The sequence below is a fragment of the Drosophila arizonae genome, chromosome X, assembly GCF_054131065.1.
Source record: "Drosophila arizonae isolate 15081-1271.41 chromosome X, UAZ_ARI_1.0, whole genome shotgun sequence".
NCBI lineage: Eukaryota > Metazoa > Arthropoda > Insecta > Diptera > Drosophilidae > Drosophila > Drosophila arizonae.
The window spans coordinates 9,210,001-9,230,920 of NC_142927.1; the positions used below are offsets into that span (position 1 = coordinate 9,210,001).

At 36.9% G+C, this 20,920-nt stretch overlaps 2 protein-coding genes and 1 long non-coding RNA gene across 12 annotated transcripts in view; 1 reads left to right on the forward strand and 2 right to left on the reverse strand.

Moving 5' to 3' along the window:
* The window catches only part of LOC108619944 (uncharacterized), a 20,253-nt gene extending 16,204 nt beyond the window's left edge, over positions 1-4,049 (reverse strand). Inside the window, exons 1-2 of one of the 9 annotated variants that reach the window (XM_089473745.1) lie at positions 3,891-4,049; positions 1-1,582 (exon numbers count right to left, since the gene is read on the reverse strand). The exon at positions 1-1,582 is cut by the window's left edge and continues 318 nt beyond it. In XM_089473745.1, the coding sequence (XP_089329871.1) occupies positions 1-777 (777 nt within the window). In that variant the 5' untranslated portion in view covers positions 778-1,582; positions 3,891-4,049. Of the gene's footprint in view, positions 2,947-3,890 lie in introns of those variants that run through there. The other 8 variants (XM_089473750.1, XM_089473753.1, XM_089473751.1 and 5 more) reach the window with 8 other exon arrangements.
* LOC149267862 (uncharacterized) overlaps positions 1-19,071 on the forward strand; it is a 24,159-nt gene extending 5,088 nt beyond the window's left edge. The window contains exon 2 of the long non-coding RNA XR_016270968.1: positions 18,535-19,071. This is a non-coding gene — a long non-coding RNA (uncharacterized LOC149267862). The remainder of the gene's footprint in view (positions 1-18,534) is intronic.
* ogre (optic ganglion reduced) lies at positions 4,340-20,917 on the reverse strand. Of its 2 annotated transcripts, XM_089473757.1 has the most exons (7): positions 20,816-20,917; positions 20,052-20,468; positions 11,031-11,527; positions 8,469-8,576; positions 6,543-6,698; positions 6,114-6,466; positions 4,340-5,330 (listed from the first exon to the last, which is right to left on the reverse strand). In XM_089473757.1, exons 3-7 carry the CDS (start codon positions 11,277-11,279, stop codon positions 5,108-5,110), a joined length of 1,089 nt encoding a protein of 362 aa, XP_089329883.1. In that variant the 5' UTR covers positions 11,280-11,527; positions 20,052-20,468; positions 20,816-20,917; the 3' UTR covers positions 4,340-5,107. The 2 variants fall into 2 exon arrangements, with proteins under 2 accessions (XP_089329883.1, XP_089329882.1); XM_089473756.1 differs by having other exon boundaries at positions 20,052-20,871.
* Between the last annotated feature and the right edge of the window lie 3 nt (positions 20,918-20,920).

Here is a 20,920-nt window from a genome sequence, read left to right on the forward strand (position 1 = left end):
TTCGGCTGCCTGCGCCTCCTCTTCGATGTCCTGCAGATTCTCATCGTTAAGCTCTGGATCTTCCTCTTCCTCCTCCTCCTCATCCTCGGGCTCATCCTCGAGCTCCTGCTGCTCCTCCTTGATGTCGCTGGCAGCCATCACGGAACCGGCGCCGTTGCCCGTCGATTGAATGATAATGCGACGGCCATTCAGCAGATGATGTTGCTGCTGCTGCTGCTGCTGTTGTTGTTGTTGCTGCTGTGCACGATGCTGCTGTAGCAACAATTGCTGCTGATCCTCAACACTCAAACTGCTGTTGTTGTTGTGGCTATTTATATGATTGTTGCTGTTGTTGTTGTTGTTGCTGCTGCTGTTGCTGCTGCTATTATGGTTGATGTAGGCGGAAGCGCTGTTTGTTGTTGTTGTCGTTATTGTTGCATTTGTTGTTGTCGGTGGGTGGTTGTCGAGCTTGGACGCAGCTGCCGCTGCCGCTGCTGCCGCCGTCGCTGCTGCTGCTGCCATATTGAGCTGCTGCTGCAATTGCAGCTGCTGCTGCTCGTCATCCTGCTCCATGGGAGCATCTTGTAGTATAAATTCGATTTGTTGCGATAATGCGCTATCATTGATGGCAATCAGTCCGTCCATATCTTTGGCCGCGACGTTGACGGCGGCAGCGCAGCCACTGCTATTATTATTGCTGCTGCTGCTGTTGTTGTTGTTGCTGCCGGCAAAGAGTGAAGGCAGCGCAGTTGCGTTGCTGCTGACTGCATTTGTTGCGCTGCTGCTGCTGCTGGCCATGGCAACACCAACGCCACCAACAACAACAACAGCACAAACACCAACAACAACAACGCTGAAAGCTCAACTGCTCCTGCTGTTGTTGTTGCTATTTTCCTGCTGCCTTCCTTTTGCTTTTCCGTTCCTTTCTTATTCTCTGCCTTTCCGCAAGTTTTGCTGTCACTCGCTCTCTGGCTCGCTCCTTTTTGTGGTGCGTTCTTCGTGTGCGTTTAGCGTTGTTTGCCTTTTGCTTGAGTTTTTCTTTTTTTGTTTTAGTTATTGCACGTTACTTCGTTTTGTTTTTCTACTTCTACGGCTATTCTCTATTGCCTAACGGCTTTGTTGTTGCTTTTGTGTTTGCTTTTATTATTGTTATTATTATTCCCGTGTGTGTGCTTTTTGTGTTTTTGTTTTGCATACGATTTGTTCGTTCTTTTTTTGCTGCTCTCTTTTGTTGCACTCTTCTCTCGCTTTAGTTTGAAGCAATTGTTTCGCTTTGCTTTGCTTTGCTTCGCTTTTTGTGAACGTCGCCGCGTCGTTCGGTCATGCGTTGCTTTTTGCTGCTTTCCACGCGTTGGCGGCGTTGGCGGCTGCTGCTGCGACGCTGTGTGGCGCTTCTTCGACTGCTGCTGCGGCGGCTGCGGCTGCTAAGGCGCATTCGTTGGCTTTACACATTTTATTCATTTATTTGGTATTTCTCGATATTTTTATATTAATTTGTTTCTTTTTATTATTATTTTTAGTTCTTGTTTCTTTTACTTGCATTCAAAAAAACAACAAAAAAAAGAACAACACATTGCATACGTTCCAACAACACCAGCAACAACTATAAGTAGAAGAAGAAGAGGAAGATGTGAGGTGGGGACACTTTAAAGGCGTTGATTGTTATTGTTATTATTATTATCGATTTCCTTTTTGAATTGCCATTTATCAAATGCTCGTGCAGCTGTTTCGCCGTCTCTTCTAACTCGTGCAATTATTCCAAACATTCACATCTAAATATATATACACATACATATGTATATATGTGTGTGAATTCGTATATATAAGTATGCACATGTGTATATATATTCACTTTTTGTATTTGTATTTAATTAGTAAATGCGTTTTACAAAATACTTTAGGTCCCTTCCTGCCTGTTTGCCTGCCTCGCTCGCACTCACACTCTCACTCTCGCCTCTTGTTCACACACACACACAAGCACACACGCTGGCTGACTGGCACACTCACACGCACGGACGCACGCACGCACACAAACGCAAATACGCGCGCGTGAACAAAAACAACAAAAAATTAATTTTAGCTTTTCCACAAGTTTTTCACATTTGCTCCATTTTCATTGATTCCATGATTATTCTTCTTCTATCTTGCACACACCACACTCATTTTGACCTTTTTCCTGTCGCCTTTGCACGCTTTTCGCTGCTACAATTGCTGCTGCTTCCTCTTCTTTTGCCTTATTCTTTAGCTTTGCTTTCAGTTTTTGTGGCCTATTCCTTGTTCCCGTGTCGTTTTTCACACACCATAAAAACGTCAAACTTGAAAATTTTTTGGTTATTTTTGGGTATGGAAATTTTATATATATGTATATACAAGTGTATATGTATAATTGTATATCTATATTTATTTGTATATTTATATTTTTGTATTTTTTGCTTTTATTGGCTCTGCGTGATTTTGCTTTTGCGACGCGACGCGACAGCAAAAGATTAGCGGCTGCGCTGCTCTGCCTCTGCTGCTGGTGCTGCTACTGCTGTCAATTTTCTTTGCTCCCCCGCGAGCATTTTTTTTTTTTTTTTACCGCTGCTGCTGCTACTCATACAAAGAGAGCCGTTTTGGATCTTACGTTTTTTGTTGCTGTTCTTAATTTTTCGACCACACGCTTTCACACTCAGATTCGTGTGTTCGGCACACAGGGTTGCATACACGCACAGGCGGCAAACAACACTGTCAGTGTTGCCAAACGGACGACGGTCGCCGGCCGGTGTTGCGCAGCGCGCAATTTGCGCACAATTTTAAGCAGCCAACGAATTCACAGCACAACAATTAAAATTCGATTGCAATTCCTTTTTTTTTAATTAAATACAACATTTTATTTGTCTCACACAAGCGAAATAATTACTCAACAACAGCAAATTAAATTGCGTTGGCTATTGTTCGCTTTGAGTGCCAGTTGTTTTTCGTTGGCTGCTTTGTGCTTCTTTTTGGGCTTACGATTCGCCTTTAGTCACACACACATCCACTCTCACACAAAGCGTACACCCAATTATAAAGGACAGGGCGCTTGGAGCTAAACTTTTGGCTGCGGCATAATAAGCGTCACAAGAGAGTGAGAGAGAAAGAGGAGTGAGTGAGCAATATAATGCGCATCAGAGTGACGAGCTGAGCAATGTAGAACGGCAGGGTGAGAGAGAGAAAGAAAGAGAATGAAAGAAAGGCAAGTCAAGAGTGGAGCGCAGAGCCGTTTTATTTCGACAGTTTTTGAATTACGGCGCTGCTACTGCTGCTGCCGCTTGTTATTTTAGCTTAACACCCCAACAACAACAACAACTATAACATCACCTTCGTTCGACCGAGAGTCAATTTTCATGGTAGCTGTCGTCAGGGGGTGGTGGTTGGCGTTTTGGGTTGGTGGTGTGATGTTTCTATTGTTGTTGTTGCTGTTGCGCCCGTTAACCAGGAGCAGGGGCATTGGGGGTTGAATTTGGTGCCAGCAGGCGTCGCTAAATTCCATGCACACACACTCTCTCACGCAAGGGACCAAATTAACACAATATGAAAACAAAAGAGAAACCAAAATTGCGGTGCTCTGTGTTTACATATATATGTAAGGCCAATAACTATTATGGTACCCTCTCAACTCCACCCAGCCGCACACTATCTCTCACACACACCTACACACATTCGTGTTATGTTTATATTTTTTCGTCTAGCTTTTGCGCTTTTATTTTGCCTCTGTTCAGAAAATTTTCGCTACGTTTTTAACTGCTTCGCACTCACACGGACACGCTTACACACTCACACATACACCCGCACGCGCGACTTTGACAAAACATTATTCCGCATTTGTTTTCGTTTTGTTGGTTTTCGATTATTGGTTATTTTTACGCTTTAGCATAAGTATTAGCACTTACACTTGTCATCACATTTTTATCACTTATTCTAATTCGTTTTGGTTTTATTTAATTGAGTTTTGCAACAATTTACTGCATTAGTTTAATGCCTTACGCAGTTTGGCTTTACGTTGCGCATTCATGCGTTCGCGTTACTCATTTTAGTACTAGAATTGAGCATATTGCGCTGCACGCGCGAATGCTTACTTACGTTACTCACTTGACGACATTTCGTTAAATGAGCATTAAACGAACTCAACGAAGCTGCGTTAACGTTAATTTGGAAGTTGATTTTTGAATTAATTTTTAAATTGTTACAAAAATGGATTAAAATGGATTTATGGGTAACAATTTAGTTGTTCTTCTATGGAAACTAGTTACACTTAAGTTAAAAAATTGTAACTTAACTTTTTTAATGAATTAACATTTTTAAAGATTTTTAGACTTTAAATTGTAAGAAAACAAGTTCATTTTCGCCAGTTATATAGTTTATTTCATGTTTTTGTATAAACATATATATATATAAATAAATATGTATACATATATATATTTTGCTTTAGTTTTATAAAAAATCTTGCAATTTTTGCCTAAAACTATACAAAAAACTTAACATTTAATATTTGCCAGCAAAACGCTTTAAAATTGTTCAGATTTATCAATATTATGTTATGTTATGAACTATTATGAAAGACTCAAAAGCAATATTTATGTTTTTTCTTGTATTATAAGAGCGTTATATATTTTTGTTGCTGATTTTTGCTTGGCAGTTGCAAGTTGCGCTTAATTTCATAAGAATCAAATATATATATATATCTGTATATATATATATGTATATATAGTTTTTTTTTAGAATTTTTTTGGGCCGTAACTTTTGTTTTCGTTTTTATATTTTACATGCTACATATTAAATTTAATTTAAAAGTAATAAAAAAATTTTTTTTTTTTTTTTTTTTTTAAGAAAGAATACAAAACTGTTGAAATATTGTGTTTATGCTTAAATATTTAAACAGTTTTTGTTTTTTCTTTTCTTTTTCGAATTTGAGTTGTGATCATTGATTAAGAGTTTCTTTCTTTTGCTTCTTCTTCTTCTCGAGTGGGTGGAAATGATTTTTGAATAGATTGTCTTTTTCTTGCTTTTGTTTTCTTCAGCTAATTGTCTTGATTTTTGCTAAATAATAGTAATTATGAATATAATCATCCAGAGGGTTTCTCTCTATCTCGCTCGCTCTCCTGCTCGTTTACTTGTTGCGATCGTTTTTCGCCGGCTCCACCTGCTTGGCAAATTCGCCCATCACCTCCTTATATATAACCGGATCCAGATTGCGACCCAGCATATATATTAGCCACCAATCGCCAATGTCCAAGCGGCGCGAGAGTGTGCGGCAGGTCTCCATGGGAATCATGCGATTGCGCGCATTCAATAGACGCGGCCGGAACTTGGGCATGAAGATGATGCAGGCACTGTAAATATATGGAGAATTTATTTTTGAGCAAGTCTGTTTAAAATTCACTCTAATATTACTTAAATTTAAATTGTTGCAGAAAGGCTCTTAAAACATTTAACAGGCAGTTTAACTCGCTGTTAACTAGCTCAACAACAGCACTGTAATATACAGCACTCTGTCTGTTAGCTAACAGCAGGCGCTCAACAGTGCCATGTTAAGCAAAACTTAACGAAACGGCACTGTCAGACAAGGAACCTGTACGTTCAGCGTGTTAACAGTGCAGCATAAAAGAGTTTCCAGTCTGTCTAGCTTAGCTAAAGAGTTAACAGTGGAATCTATGCTATGCTATGCTGACTTAAAACATATTCTTTATATAGCGCAACAGTTTAGTTATTTGCCTGACATGAGCTTCGACAACAAGTAGAATGTATAAAGTTAGACAACATTAGAGTTAGGGAAATCGATGGATTAGAATTTAGTTAAGAAGCACACTGATTTTGTAACCAACATACATTTTAAGAGCAACTATAACAGAAGTATAGTTTTACAATAGACTGGCCGTCTAACAGCACTTTAACAGTAGGCATAATTATATATACGTTATGTTAAAATGAAGACTAGCTAAATATACTATATGTTGAATAGTAACTAGGTGTTTCTCAAATTAACACGAGCTTTGTCTAACTAGCAGGAGCCTTAACAGTATCTAGAACTATGTATAACAGTTCTTTGAACTAAGATAAACTTCTACAACAATCTAAAGTTATATACGTATATCTATCTATATATAGCTATGTACCGGAATATCATCAGTCCAACGAGCAGTACGAGCAGTATCCAATACCAGAACCAGATGAACACATAGGTCTTCTCATTGACAATGTTCAGCGGCAATATGCATAGGGAATCGTGCGTCTGCAGCGATCCACCGGCACCGTATTTATGGAAAATGCATTTGGTGACGCGCGGAAAGACATAAACCATGGGATCCATACGCTGTTCCTGCGGCACATCCGATAATCCCATTATATTCGTGCCATACGATATGAACTCGCCGTCAAAGAAACGATTCATCAAATACATCTGAAGCACAATATTGATGAAGCAGAGCACCTCGCAGGCCCAATACCGTATGGCATACAGTTTATGACGCTGCAATCGATCAAATGGATATACAATATTATTACGTGTTTCTGCATACGAGTTGGATTTGGGCATTCGTGCTCACCTTCACATGCTTGATGAGATAGTCGAGCAGGGCATCGCGCTTGGCCTCCTTCTCCTCGTTCGTGCAGATCGTGATGTTCAGACCCATGACAATCATGCGCATCAGACCGCCCTCGAATTTGTTCCACAAAAACTTTGGAGTATAGCAGGCCATGGCCTATAGAATTGAGGGGGAAAATAGCAAAACACATTTAAATGAATATAGAAATCTCAATTTGAAAGGAAACGTAATATTAATACTTTAAATTATCCTAGAAAAGAAATTCTTATACAGCTAAACAAATCAAATTAGTGATAATCTCAATGAGCACAATTTGAGACATACATATATTAAAATATTCATAAATATAAAAATATTTTCTATTAATTAAGTTTTTTTGTTATACACTTAAAAAGCGTTTTTTTTAAGTTTTCTTTAAAGAAATTATAATAAATTCTGTGAAATACTTCTTCGAAAATTGTTGGAGTTGAAGTTAAGATCTTTTAGCTTAAACCAAAAACGTTAAATGCGAGCATAAGAGAGGATATACATATGTATATTGTATAATAGTAATAAATCAATAGGACCACAGTCTTTGAAGTAAGCTGAGACAGTATAAGACTGTATTTGCTTTGAAGAGCTTTAAGCTTGATTTAAAAGCTTTCGCCTTGTCTATTGTAGGCAGCTTTTACTGGTTCTAAGTCTCTCATCAGTGTTATGGCATATTCCATAAAAAGTTTTACACTCTATTAGTTAACACTAATTTGCAGCAAAGAGCTTTAAGCTTAATTCAGAAGTTTGTTCATTATCCATTATAGTTAGCTTTTACTTGTTCTAAGTTTCTCAATACATTCATATTTAGCATCAGTGCTACATTTATTTATTTTATAAACAGCTTTTAGCGTGATCCTAAAGCTTTTGGGTCCTTATACTCTATATATAGAATAGAGAGTATTATTAGAGAGTCTAAGCAAAAACGACATAATAAGTTCAGCAGACTTATTTATGTGTATATATAAGTTAACACAAATTTCCGTTAAACAGTTTTAAGCATAAATTCAAAATTCCCTTCAGTGTCCATTACGGGCAGTCTTTACTGTACTTGTTAGTTGAACGATTGTTAATCAACTACACGCAAACATTAGCTAAGAGCTCTTATTTGTGGAGAGCTTCAACAGTTGATGTTTGACTTTCCGCAGAAGTTAGATGCGTTCTTTCATAATTGTTGTTGTTGTTGTTGCTGTTGTTGTTCTTCTGTCATTTGTTGTTGTTGTTGTTGCTGGGATTTAGCAAGTCATTAATCCATTGGAATTCAGTATTCTGGCATTTCGCAAGTGTTTGCTGCTGCTGTCTTTGGTGTTTAGCAACTGTTGTAGTAGTTGTTGTTGTTGCTGTTGTTGTTGAGCTGTTGTTGTTGTTGTTGTTGTTGTTGCTGATTGTGTATTGCGTGTTGCGCAACAGGCGCGCAATCATACTTGATTGCGCGTGCTTGGCAATACAATGAATTGTGCGTGCCCCCCATCCCCCAATCAACGGTTAGGCATTAGCCGCTACCTCTCTTTCCCTCTGCGTCTCTCTCTCTCTTTCTCTACTTTTCACAAACGCATACACGCCTCCACAGCCTCCTCCTCCCCCCATAGATCGAAAGCCAACGCACGCATTCAATTAGGCTTCATTGAAGTACAGCTGTTGTGCGAGTCTTATAAATGTGTGTGCGTGTGTGTGTGCGCGTGTGTGTGTGTGCTATGGCCTCTGCGTAGCAATTGAGACCACGAGCACAGCGATATGGAAGTCGTCAAAACGTCAAACATAAACGGAGAGATATCCCTACTTTCGTATACCCTATTGTACAGACCAAAGCGGGGGGCTCGAGCTTGAGGCGGGGGTGAAGGTGCTCGCTCATAAGCACACAATTGCAGAGATCTTTTGTATGGCTGTTTTTCTTACCTGGAAGAAGAGCACAAAGCACACCCACTGATAGTAGGTATAGTATTTCCGGGCATCCTTGTCATTGAAGTCGTTGGCAACGCCAGGATGTGCCACCTCACGGCCGACCTTGAAATGGAACATATGCAAAGAATTAGATATGGTATATACTCTACAATATAACAGCAGCAATGACAGTATAACAGTTTTCAATGATTGTTGATCGACATTATATATATTTTAAAGCCTAAAGACCTATTATAACAGTAGTAAAACAATAGTATAACAGTTCCATTTGTGATTATATTAAGTAGTATAAGTATTATTAAATATATTTAAATATTTTAGTTGATTATAACATTGAGGCATATAATGTATAACAGTTATCATATCTTATAACAGTTAAGAATGGTATATGGATTTTTAATAGGATGTGAGTGACTCGACTATATATAAACCGAACTCTAGTTTCTACAGCTTTACAACTATTGCATTGTACAATAGTTTCTACAGCTTTGCAACTATTATATTGTACTGTTATACTAAAGCTTGCTGATTTATGGTATACAATTGGTAGACCACTTACTGTTAATATGCCTTACTGCTATAATAAAAGTCGATTATTATGATTAATAACTGTCATAATGCTTACTGTTATACTACATGTTTGTGATAAAGTAGTATAAAAAAGTTGTATGCAATTTTTGTATCTTTTGTTATAAAACTCACTTAAATGAAGTTAACGAATTGTGATACTTTTTTTTTATTATTTAGTAGCATTGTCTAGTAACAATAGCAGTATAACAGTTATAATATTAAGTATAATATAGTATACAGTATATGTTATATGTTGCTGCATATGTAATAAATTTAGTCTAAAAAAAAAAAAAAAAAAAAAAAAACAAAAAACATTCTGCTAACTGGTATAACAGTTGCCTATATAACAGTTGTGTGTTTAGCGAGGGAAGCTAAAGGCACTTCTTATTTAGATTTTCTCTAGAGATTGAGTCTTTACTGAAGTTCCAAGCTCTCCGACTCTCTAATGATTTCCTTTCAGGCTATTGAGCCTCAACCTCTTCTTTTCTGCATTGACAAACTGCTTGCGAATTTTGATGTACTCTGCCTTAGGGACAAGGACATGTTGTTCGTCTGCGTTGAAGGTTCCACGAAATCACAAAACATTGCCCCTGTTGAAATATGAGATATGTGCATAAGCGAAAGGCTGGCCGCGGGATATTCAATTTTTGTGTCGTTGTTAATCGGTTTTTTTCCTTGGTTTTGTATTTTGGTTTCATCTTCTTCTTCCTTTTTGGATCACACGAAGCACAATTTGGAGCGACAACGCCCCTTTTATAATTGCTTTATAGCCGGAGCATATAAATATGCACATATTTATGCGAGGCATCCATAAACGGGCCTACAGCATGTATTACACATCATACAAATGAGACAACGTTGAACGTGATCGGCCTACATAAGGATGTGTAGAAGAGGACGAAGACGCAGAAGAAGAGGAAGAAGCAGTAAAAAGAATGAAACCAAGCAAGGCAAGACAAGACTCCAGTGAAGCAGAAAAGGTAGCAAATTCTGGGAAGCTGCGCTGAAGTTTCGTGATTGCGTGACTTAAAAGGCGCGCTAACTATATTTGGAGACTTGCGTAGAGTTTGTAAACATGCTATTTACAAGGTTTGCCGAGGTTTGTTTGATTGAAGTGCATTTGAAAAATGTATATCATTATTTTTGGAGACTTGTGTAGACTATGCAAAAATTACATTGTCAGCACTTGGAACGTTTGGAGACTTGCGTAGAGTTTGTAAACATGATATTTACAAGGTTTGCTGAGGTTTGTTTGATTGAAGTGCAGTTGAAAAATTAATATTATTATTTTTGGAGACTTGCGTAGACTATGCAAAAAATACGTAGTGAGCGTATTAGAACGTTTGATGCAGTCTCTTAAATAATATCAAAGGCATTCATCACAAAATGTAAAAATTATGCTTTTGGAGACTAGTGTAGACTTTGCAAAATTGTTCATTTTGCCATGAAATGCTATTAACTGTTATTTGTCAGTTTAAATTTGAAAATATATTTCAAAAATATTTGTGGAGATTTGTGTAGACTTTGTTGATTTGACATAAAACTAAAGAAATTTACAAATATCTTCAAGTCATTCACTTTTCTTAGCATTCCCCACGCACAAAACCCATTTGGAGACTTGTGTAGTCTTAGCAAAATTGCTCTAAATTGATTTTTTTTTACATATATACTCTAAGCCTTATTTAATATGTGTCGAGAAATGATATTTTCGCTCTACATACAATAAATGTTTTGTGGAGACTTCGAGCTATCTGACTTGATTTGTAAATTTTTCGAAATGCGAAGCATTACTTTATATTATATTATTGGAATAATACATACAAAGAATAGTACAAATTGTAGACTTTTTTGTAATGTGTAGAGTATGCACCGTCTTTGTAGAATTGCGAACAATTTTAAGCTTATTTGACTTATGGGTATGTGAATGCTCTGTAGCCCAATTACACTTTTGGATGTGACTCATGTAGAGTTGTGTAGACTTCTCACCTGTCGATTGAACGCGTCCGGCATGGTGAACGTACTATGAATCCAGCAAAAGGTGTTGACCACATGCGGCGGTATGCCATTGACGATGCAGCTGATCGGCTGGCCGACATACTGGGTGGCCGTGATGATCAGGCTGCAGGTAAGCAAAAGTACCGTTGTGAAGGAGTTGTGGAGCCGGAAGACTGCATTATCCGTCTGGATGTCCTGCCATTTGAGGTAGCTCTTCAGGCTACCCAATAGCTTATACATTTTGGCACAATTTCAAATTGCTGAGCCTGTGGAGAGTTTGGAGAGTTGCGGTGGAACCGAGCTTCAGCTGAAGCGAGTATTCAAGAAAAAAAGCCGCTTGGACAGTGCTGTAAAATGTCGCGTTGATAACAAATTGCGTTGAATTTACGGCTCGTATTGTCTCCTCGTTTTTCGTTTATAGTTGTTGTAGTGGTTGTTGTTGTTTCTGTTAATCAGACAACGCCAGCGATGCATATCAATGTATCAAACTGTAAATAGACAAATTGGAGAGATGTTAAAAATTTGGTACTCGAATATAGAAGAATTAGAAGACTGGGAGAGAGAGACTGAGAAAGACAGCGAAAGATAAAGAAAAAGAGAGACAGAGCGAGGGAAAAGAAAAACGAGAGAGCAGTGAAAATAATTATAAAAAGTGCATTATAATATAATATATAATATATGTAATATACAATATATATGTGTAAATCAAATGTTAGAATTAAGTTCAGAGATTCAGTTTCATATCTTTATCATTTTTTGATTTAGAAAAAAAACTTCAATCAGTACGACTTATATTTAGTAGAGTCCAGGGAACTATTGTAAGGCTTCTTATATATCTAAATATTCCGCATAGAGTATTCGACTGAGGTATGAACAAAGTGCAAAAGGTGTAAGCTTTTGGACCTACAGACGGAACAGGCTAACTAACAAGGGCGACTCTGCTACGTTATGGGGTCTGTCACGCCTCCTTCTGACTGTTACACCAATTTTAAGAACACTTTTATACCCTAACTACCCATTTTCAACGGGTATAGAAGTACAGTGGAGTCCCGATAATTCGAAACGGCAAGAGGAATAGATTTTTTCAATTTACACAAAAATTCAAATAATCAAGAATTATTGAGAACGATATTTTTTGAAGCGGATAGAATTTTTTTTGTCGATTTATAGCGATTTTTGATTATTATCGAGACAATACTGTACCATAATCTAGGATATAGAATTTAAGATAAAGGATGTAATAACAGCAATTTAGATAGGAGAAAAAATATTGATGTACATATATACATATGTATCTACATATATGCAAATGCATAACTAATATATAACATATCTTCGTATCAAATTGAGAGCTAAAGTCGTACTTTAAACATTTGTTGATGCCCAATATTTGCTATGTATATACATTTATATATATCGGAGCTCTAATTAAATTAAAATTCCTGCTCAAATTTTCTGAGTTGCTCGTCGGCTCGTTTTTCCCTATCTAAAGAATCTCTCTTTTCCTGCCCTCCTCGCCCACACATCCGTCCGTCAGTATTGTTGTGTGTGAAGGCCGTTTAAATAACACGAGTGCTATATCTATCTACAACCTGCTCTATCTATACCTATATCTATGTCTCCATAGATATATAGTATTCGAGTATCTTTGGGGATCGGTACATTTAGTTTGATTGGAAAACGTGTTGCGCGCCTCTGATTGAAGTCGGCCGAAAAATGTAAATTTTTTGTTTGTTTCACGCTATCTGAAGACAAACACGCGACTTGACTTCGAGCCCCCATGGGCAGGGGGCGTGCCAACGTGTATGTGTGTGTGTGTGTATGTGTGCGTGTGCTATTGTGTGATTGAGCAAGAACGTAAATCAACTAATAGAATCTGCAGACAGCTTCAATTTCAATTAAAGGCAAATGCGCTGCACTGAGAGAAATTGATGCGTGCAATCATTTAAATCTATCCAATTGCCATTTGTTCCACTTGTTCGATGTCACCCTGTCCATTTCTCTCCCTCACACACCCTCTCTTTCTCCAATTGAGAGTTGAATGCACTCAACTCGATCTTTATACGCTTGACCCGATCTTCCACTTAAGTCTTTTCATTCTCATTTAAGCAGCAATCGATTGCCCAAAGCAATTGCTATTTTAATACTCTCTTCATGATGTGGGTGTATTGGCTTTTAAGTACTTTAAGTGCTGCTTTGACTGAGTATGATTAAAAAACTTTCCTATTGAAAAGTATAAAATATTTGTATTTTTCTTTTATTATAAGTAAGATTATCAGATGGTTGCTATAAGTAACTTCTCTTTTTCACTTTTCCACTACTTAACTGTAAAAAGCTCTGCAATTGTAGATGCATATTCAAATTATCATATTTAGACTTAATTTAGATCAGTTTGCATAAACTAATTCAATTATTTGATTCATTCTTCATTCTGGGTGTCAACTTAAATGGGATCAAACATTTCAGAATGTCACATAAAGCAGAATTTGAAAATTGCAAATGAATGCCGCTTAGGGAGAGGCAGAGACAGAAAGAGGGAGAGAGAGAGAGAAAGATAGAAAATGAGAAAGAGAGAGAACAGATTGAGGGAAAGGGAGAGAAGCGCAAAGAAGCTAAAAGAGAGAAATAGAAAGGACTCTGAGGGAACGAGTAAAAGGAAGATAGCTAGATAGAGAGAGAGAGAGAGAGAGAGATCGCAGGAGAGACAGACAGATGAAGCGGGTTAGATGAGAGAGAGAGGTGGGTTGAGAGAAGGGGCTGAGATAGAGGGAGAGAGATCGTAGAGGCAGAGAGAGAAAATAATCTGGGAGAGTGAAGGATAGGAAGATGGAAAGAGAGAGAGAGAGTGCTTTAAAAGTATGGAATCATTGAAGGAAAACTGATTTGGATTCACATTTTAAGAGGCGACTCGAATAATCTGTTAATTGTTTCTATTTATAGAAATAAAGTGTTTTTCGTTCCGCTGAAGCTGATAAGAAACTTCCCCAACAGAAAAATGTTTGGAAGCTTTGAACTAATTTGATTTAGTGACTGTAGAAGAAAACACACAGAGAGAGAGAGAGAGAGAGAGAGAGAGGGGGGGGGGGGAGAGAGAGAGAGAGGGAGATAGAGATGGTGTGTGTGTCACATTAATCTAGTATTGAGGGTATCAATTTATGGCTCCTAATGGGCATCATTTAACCCTTGTTTCGCTTTGCTTGTGCCCCCTTGCTACCTTTCCCCCACTCCACTCCTCTCGCTGCGTCCACTGTGCCACCTGTGCTCTGCTTTATATTGTGTTGCTATCTATGTATAGACATATACGATCGTTCAGCTTATAACAAACTATTCCATTGACACCCTGCTAGTTCCGTCACACACACACACACACACACACATTCACATACATGCATTTGCCCATGTATTTACCTCTCGATCTTCCCCTTTATTTGGCCACTGTTTTCCTGTTTATTCCACACGCTTCGCTGGCTACGGGCAAGGCGAATGCAACTGCAACAATTAACCGCAACAGGCAGCCGCAACAATGACCGCCACATACACATACACATACACAAACACAAACTCCTCGCCTCGCCTCCCTCTCTCTCCCCACCCCTTTACCGCGTGCTGCAAGTGGGGCGCTTTCAATTCATTGCCAAGGCCATGGAAAGCGAGGCAAAAGTTATGTGCGAAAAATTGCAATTTCTATGCACACTTAGAGCACACCAAAAGTGGGGGGCCGAACAGGCGTGGCAAATGGTGGGGGGTGGTAGGTGTGGTGTTGGCATGGCAGCTGTTAGTTGAACCGAGTGCAGGTGTCGCATTGCAAAGGTCGTCGGCGTCGGGCAGTATTACGTGCTTTAGACAGAATTTCAAAATCAGAAAATAAAAAATAAAAACAAGTAAGAAAGCTCTAGTCGAGACTGCTCGACTACGAGATCCCCTGAACCCTTGGAGCAATAGATATTTCAATAATTTTTCGCGTCTTTCAGCTTACACAAGAAACACGCACACACACACACACAGGCACGTACGCACACACAGGCATACATACACAAACACGCATACAGACACACACACACACGCATACATACACAAACAAATACACACACACATACACATACACACACACATACACAAACACATACACACACATACACAAACACATACACACACAAGCACCCACGCATAAACACGCATGGGCTGTAGTGTGCGCTTACTATGAGAACTTAATTGCTTAATAACTTTTTTTGTGGACCTACGATCTTCATGAAACTTTAAGATTATGATTATATATCATGGATATGCATGTAATTGCCAAAGCACAAGTCTCTAGTATTTGAAATACGCTTTTTACAAAAGTGATGGTGAGGGGGTGAATTTGAGGGTGGGGGGTAAATTTTAACAAAAACCGAAATTGTATAAATTGCATGTAAGCATACATTAAAAATTTGGAGACTCTAGCAATAAAGGTGTAGAAGATATAATTTTATAGCTGGTTTTCGATAAGGTTTTTTATCGATAAAAAAGATTGGGATGAGTTATCGATTTTTAATGATAAACTTGATATGCGCGCTGTAATTACAGACATTTAAAAAAAATTTGAAGTCTCTAGCTCTTATATCTTCTGAAATCGACGCGTTCATACATACGGACAGACGGACAGACGGACAGACGGACAGACGGACGGACGGACAGACGGACAGACGGACAGACAGACGGACAGGGGCAAATCAACTCAGCTCGTCGCCCTGATCAAGAATATATATACTTTGTGGGGTCTGCCACGCCTCCTTCTGCCTGTTACATACATTTCAACAAAACCATTATACCCTGATTTCCCATTGAAAATGGGTTCAGGGTATAAAAAATGTCTGCTCTAAATTAAAAGGGAAATTGTTGCATGGGGTATGTCAGACACTGGCAGGCAATATGTAACAGCAAGGAATGTGTTTGATGTACAATGATAATAATATTGGCTATGCTCATTATAAATATAATTAATAATTGCGAATCTGGCCAAACTAATGCTAATACTAATGCACTTTGCTAATGATAAAGCTAATAAAAATGCTGGGAATAATAATAATATTCATGGCCAATAATAATGAGGAATTGGAAAAAAAACTGAACCAATGCCTATTAATAACTAATACTAATACTAATTATAACTATTAATAACTAATACTAATATTAATTATAAATATTAATAATTAATACACTCTACTACTAATAATAGTAATGTAATAAGGATAATTATGAATGCTGATAATAATAATGAATCTAACAAAACTAAACTGCTGCTAATCATAATGCTGATAATGACAATAGTGATACTAAGGATAATGATAATAAAAATAAAAAAAAAAAATATATAAATTTCTGAATAATGAAGCTGATGAAGTATGCTCATGATAATTCTAATACCAATTGCTTATGCTTAATGATCTGAATAACCTTTGATTAATGCTCATATTATGATGTTAATGATAATGACTATCAATTTGAAAATCATGATGTTGATGAGCTGTGCCTATGATGCTGCTAATGTCAATAACAATGATAATGCCTAGAATTGCACTAATGTTCCTTGTTATTACTCTGCTTAGATTAGATTGTTAATCATTAAGCTAATGAGGTAAAATCATAATGATTATATAAATGGGTCTTAGAAAAACAATGATGATGACAATACTAATGATAATATTTAAGAATGATGCAAATGCTAATGAGCTATGCTCTTGATACTGCAAATTCAAATGTCAATGATAATATCCATAACAATGAGAATAAAATAACTAAAGCTAATCATTGCATTACAATTGAGATGCCTAGCTTGATAATAATCATGGTAATGCTAAAGAGCTAGGCTAACAAATATAATAACGATTATGATCATATATGTACATAAATGCTAAATTTAATCAGAGTGCTAATTGAAATTGGTAACAATGATGCCAATGCTGATGAGTAATGCTATTGGTATTTCCAACGCAAGTGAAATATTTCTTTAGTATTTAGTGAATAACTTAAGATTACAAAAAATATATAACATTTTAATTTCATGATTTTACTTGAATACTGTTAAAGCTTTTCTGATCAAGTGAAGCATATACATAGACTTTGCTTCCATTCAAGTCTTACTTTCTATAGCTTGACTAGATTTTACAGGTAATTAGCTAGTCGCTCAGTCAAAGCATTCCGAATATGCATTTGCATCGGTAATGCTTTTAGCTAACGTTGTTTATCTGTTTGTTTGTCATGCAATTAGAATGCTGAGAGCTTTACACGTTTAACCTTAACATGAATACTTTGTCAGAGTCCGAATCGAAGTTGGAGTCGAACAGACTTTTCAGTTAGTCATTCATTAAATTTGTGATGTCACAAGCTAGAAAAGCAAATTCATTCGGCTTTAATTGCATTGTTCTGCTGTTGTTTGTTGTTATTGTTGTTGTTGTTGTTGTTGGCCAGCTGCTTGGCCAAGCGGAAGTGCTTACCTCTCCCTCTGCCTCTCCCCGCCTTGTCACACTCTATCACTATTGCTACCTGCATCTACATCTTTTTTCTCACTCTCTGCATCCCTTTGTTTGGGTTTTCTCCCTGTCTCTATCTCTCTCCCTCCCTCCCGCTCTCTTTGTCGCTTTGTTTGGCTACCTTCGATGACTCTGCAACTGGCAGATGGCAGCAACCTTCAATTGGGAAATAACGAGAGTAGCTCAAACTATTTAGCTATATTTAGCTCATGGTAAAAATGTGCATTAATCTTCGTTCTCATGCGCTTAAAGTTTCCTTAATAGGAGCTTTAACAAAGCAACTAAACCAAAAGCTTTTCATATATTTTAATGTACTCTACTTGAGCAAAGCTTTTATTGACGTATGTTAAGTTTTAATAAACTTTAATAGATACATATATAACTTTATTTTTTATTATAATAATATGATACAACATTACTTTCATCTTTAATCTTTACTTAAACTAACATATAGCTTCGAAAAGCCTATTGTCACTAGCTATCTGTTTTATATAAACTATATATTTCATATAAAATTACATAAAGTGAATTGTTTCACCATATAATAATTTAATCCACTTTAGTTCGAGTTTTAAACTTTTTTTCTGCATTTCATTCTAAACATTTTTCATCTGATTTTCTATAATTTTACTTTAATAAAAACTTTTCTAAAATTCTCTTATATTTATTTTATCTTGTCAATTTTTTTTGCTTGTATTAAATTGATGCTTGAGGCGTTAGTCCAACATTCTCAAGTTTTTTTTTTTTTTGCTCAATTAAAAATGAAAAATCCCAGCTTAGCTTCCTTTATTCGATGCTATATAATGTATAAACTTAAACCTGAAAATTTTAAGCTGCGTCTCGGTGAGCTACAGAAGCTCGGCTCATAAAGCACTTTGATTTATGCGTTGGGTAGAGATAAAACACACAGATGAAACTTTAAGATCTTTAATTAAAAAACCAGCTGAACTTGGGCTGAGATTAATATATTATCGTTTTTCCAGGTACTTCATAAACTGCCCACCCCCTGCCGGCCCATCGTCCGCCCTCACTCACATGTTGGGCTCGTAAAAACCGCAGACATTAAAAAAAAAAAGAAGAAAGAAAAAACAACACTAGTGTTAGGGAGCTGCTCAGCGAGCGGGACAATCCGAACTGTGGACGCTGCAATCGAAACAATGAGTTGCCTCTGTGCGGCTTCAATTGACCATTTCCGTCGAACGGAACGGGGAGAGACTGAGGATATAGAATGGGGAGAAAGAGGCGAGAGACGAGACCCGAGGGATCCGACAAGTGGAAGGCGGCACTAATGAGAAACATCTTTGGCTTAAAGCCGCTGCAGATGCTAAAAAGATGAAGCTCAGTGTCAAAGCAAGAGGGACAGAGAGATAGAGAGAGAAGAGAGACATGTAGAAGATGTGAATAAAAACTCAGATCACTTCTTGATATTTAAAACGTGAGAGCAGCATAAAAAAAAAAAAAAAAAAAAATGAAAAAAAAAAAAAAAAAAATAGAAGCTGCAGCTGAAAATTTTTCTTCAAGAATGAAAACAAAAGAAAGATATGCCAAAGGGTAGACTAATTGAGAGAAAGAAGGCAAGATAAGTGAAGAAATAATTAAGATTAATCAAACAGGGCGACACAGCCTATAGAGAGCCTAACAAAAAGCGGTTTAAAAACTTAAGAAACAAATCTTTACTGAGAAAAATTACAGCCCAATAAATGGGTGAAATATTAGAAGCTTCGATTTTTACATTGATAAACTTAAGACTCCAAATTTGGAAGAAAAGCTAATCAACAAATAAAAAAAAAAATAAATAAATATTTTGCTGCTATTTTACAGTAGTAAAATCAAGTTAATACAAATTTAATTTTTTATTTTGATTTGAAAAAAGAAAATATATATATATTTATTATATATATTTATATATTTAAAGTATGTCTATATTTGTTAATTTTTTATTTAAATTTCGAGTTAAAAAAAAAATTTAGAAAAATATTTATATTACATTTATTGTATTTTATTGATTTTATTTTATTTTTAATTTTCTTTGAAAATATTTATATTTAAATCTCTAAAATTATCAAATTTAATTCAATGTAAATAAAATATATATTTCTCTTTTCATTTTTGTTTTATTAGAAAAATATGTATACTTTTGAAGTCTAGGTAGAATTTTTTAAAATGTCAAAACAAAAATATATTAATATATATATATTTTTTAATTTTAATTTAATTTTACAGAGAAAAAAATGAGACCACAATTTCCTATATATAATGTATATTACATATAAACTCAAATTGTAATAATAAAATAATAAATTGCACCCAATTGGTACGGTTAGATGTTTTACATAAGAGCAGCTTAGAGTACTGCTAATTAAAACTGTTAATCTTGAGCTTGAGCTTAACCTTTGAGAGTGCTCGCTCTCTCTCTCTCTTTCTGGCTCTCTCACTCACACATACATACGCATATGCATTGAGATTGTTAATGGAAGGAAGAGGTAAATTTGTGACTTACGCGAAAAAGCAAAACGTTGAAGTCCCTTGCGTTGGTCTCTTTTAGTGTTTGCTGCTGTTGATGTTGTTGTAGTCGTTGTGGTTCCGCTGAACTTTCATTGTGTGTGGCTGTTGTTGTTATTGTTGCTGCGCTGCAAAATCAGCTGCCAGCTGTGCGAGTGTTGTTGTTCTTGTTGTTGTTACTATGCAGCGAATTTGCATAAACAGCGGCGCTACATACACTCACACACATACACTCAAAGACAAAGCATCAGCAGAACAGGTTCTCCTGAAGGGCTGCTGCACTCTGTTTTATTCTTTTATATTATTATTTTATTTTGTATACACGTAGTTTTTTGTTGCTGTTGCTGTTGCAGCTGTGCGTAAAACGCGCGCGACGCGTCGTTGCGTTGCAGTTGCTGCAGCCGAACACGCGCAACTGAAATCCAAAATCCAAAATCAAAATGATGAAAATAAGAGCCAAATAAACGCGCGTTCTAACTGTATAGATTGTCCAGTTTCTTTGCTCACAGGAGTAATTGCAATTGTATGCACAAGAAATATATATAAAAAAAAAAAATTGCAACAGGCAAAAAAAAAAAAAATAAAATAAATAATAATAATAAAATGAAGTAACAGAAACAGCGGCAAACGTAAAACAGAAGTTAAAAAAATGAAATGAAATTGTTTTGAGCTCCCTTCTTCGACTGTATTTGAGCAGAGACAAGCGTGCGCTGCTGTCGCCGTCGACTGCTGCCGCTTGCTTATCGTCGTTTCGTTTCGTACCGCTTTCGTTGCTGCTGCCTGCTGCTGCTGCTGCGGCCGCTACAAAAAAAATCTCACACGCGCGCGCCACGTTCGCTGTTGCGCTCAAAACTGAACTGCTCAACC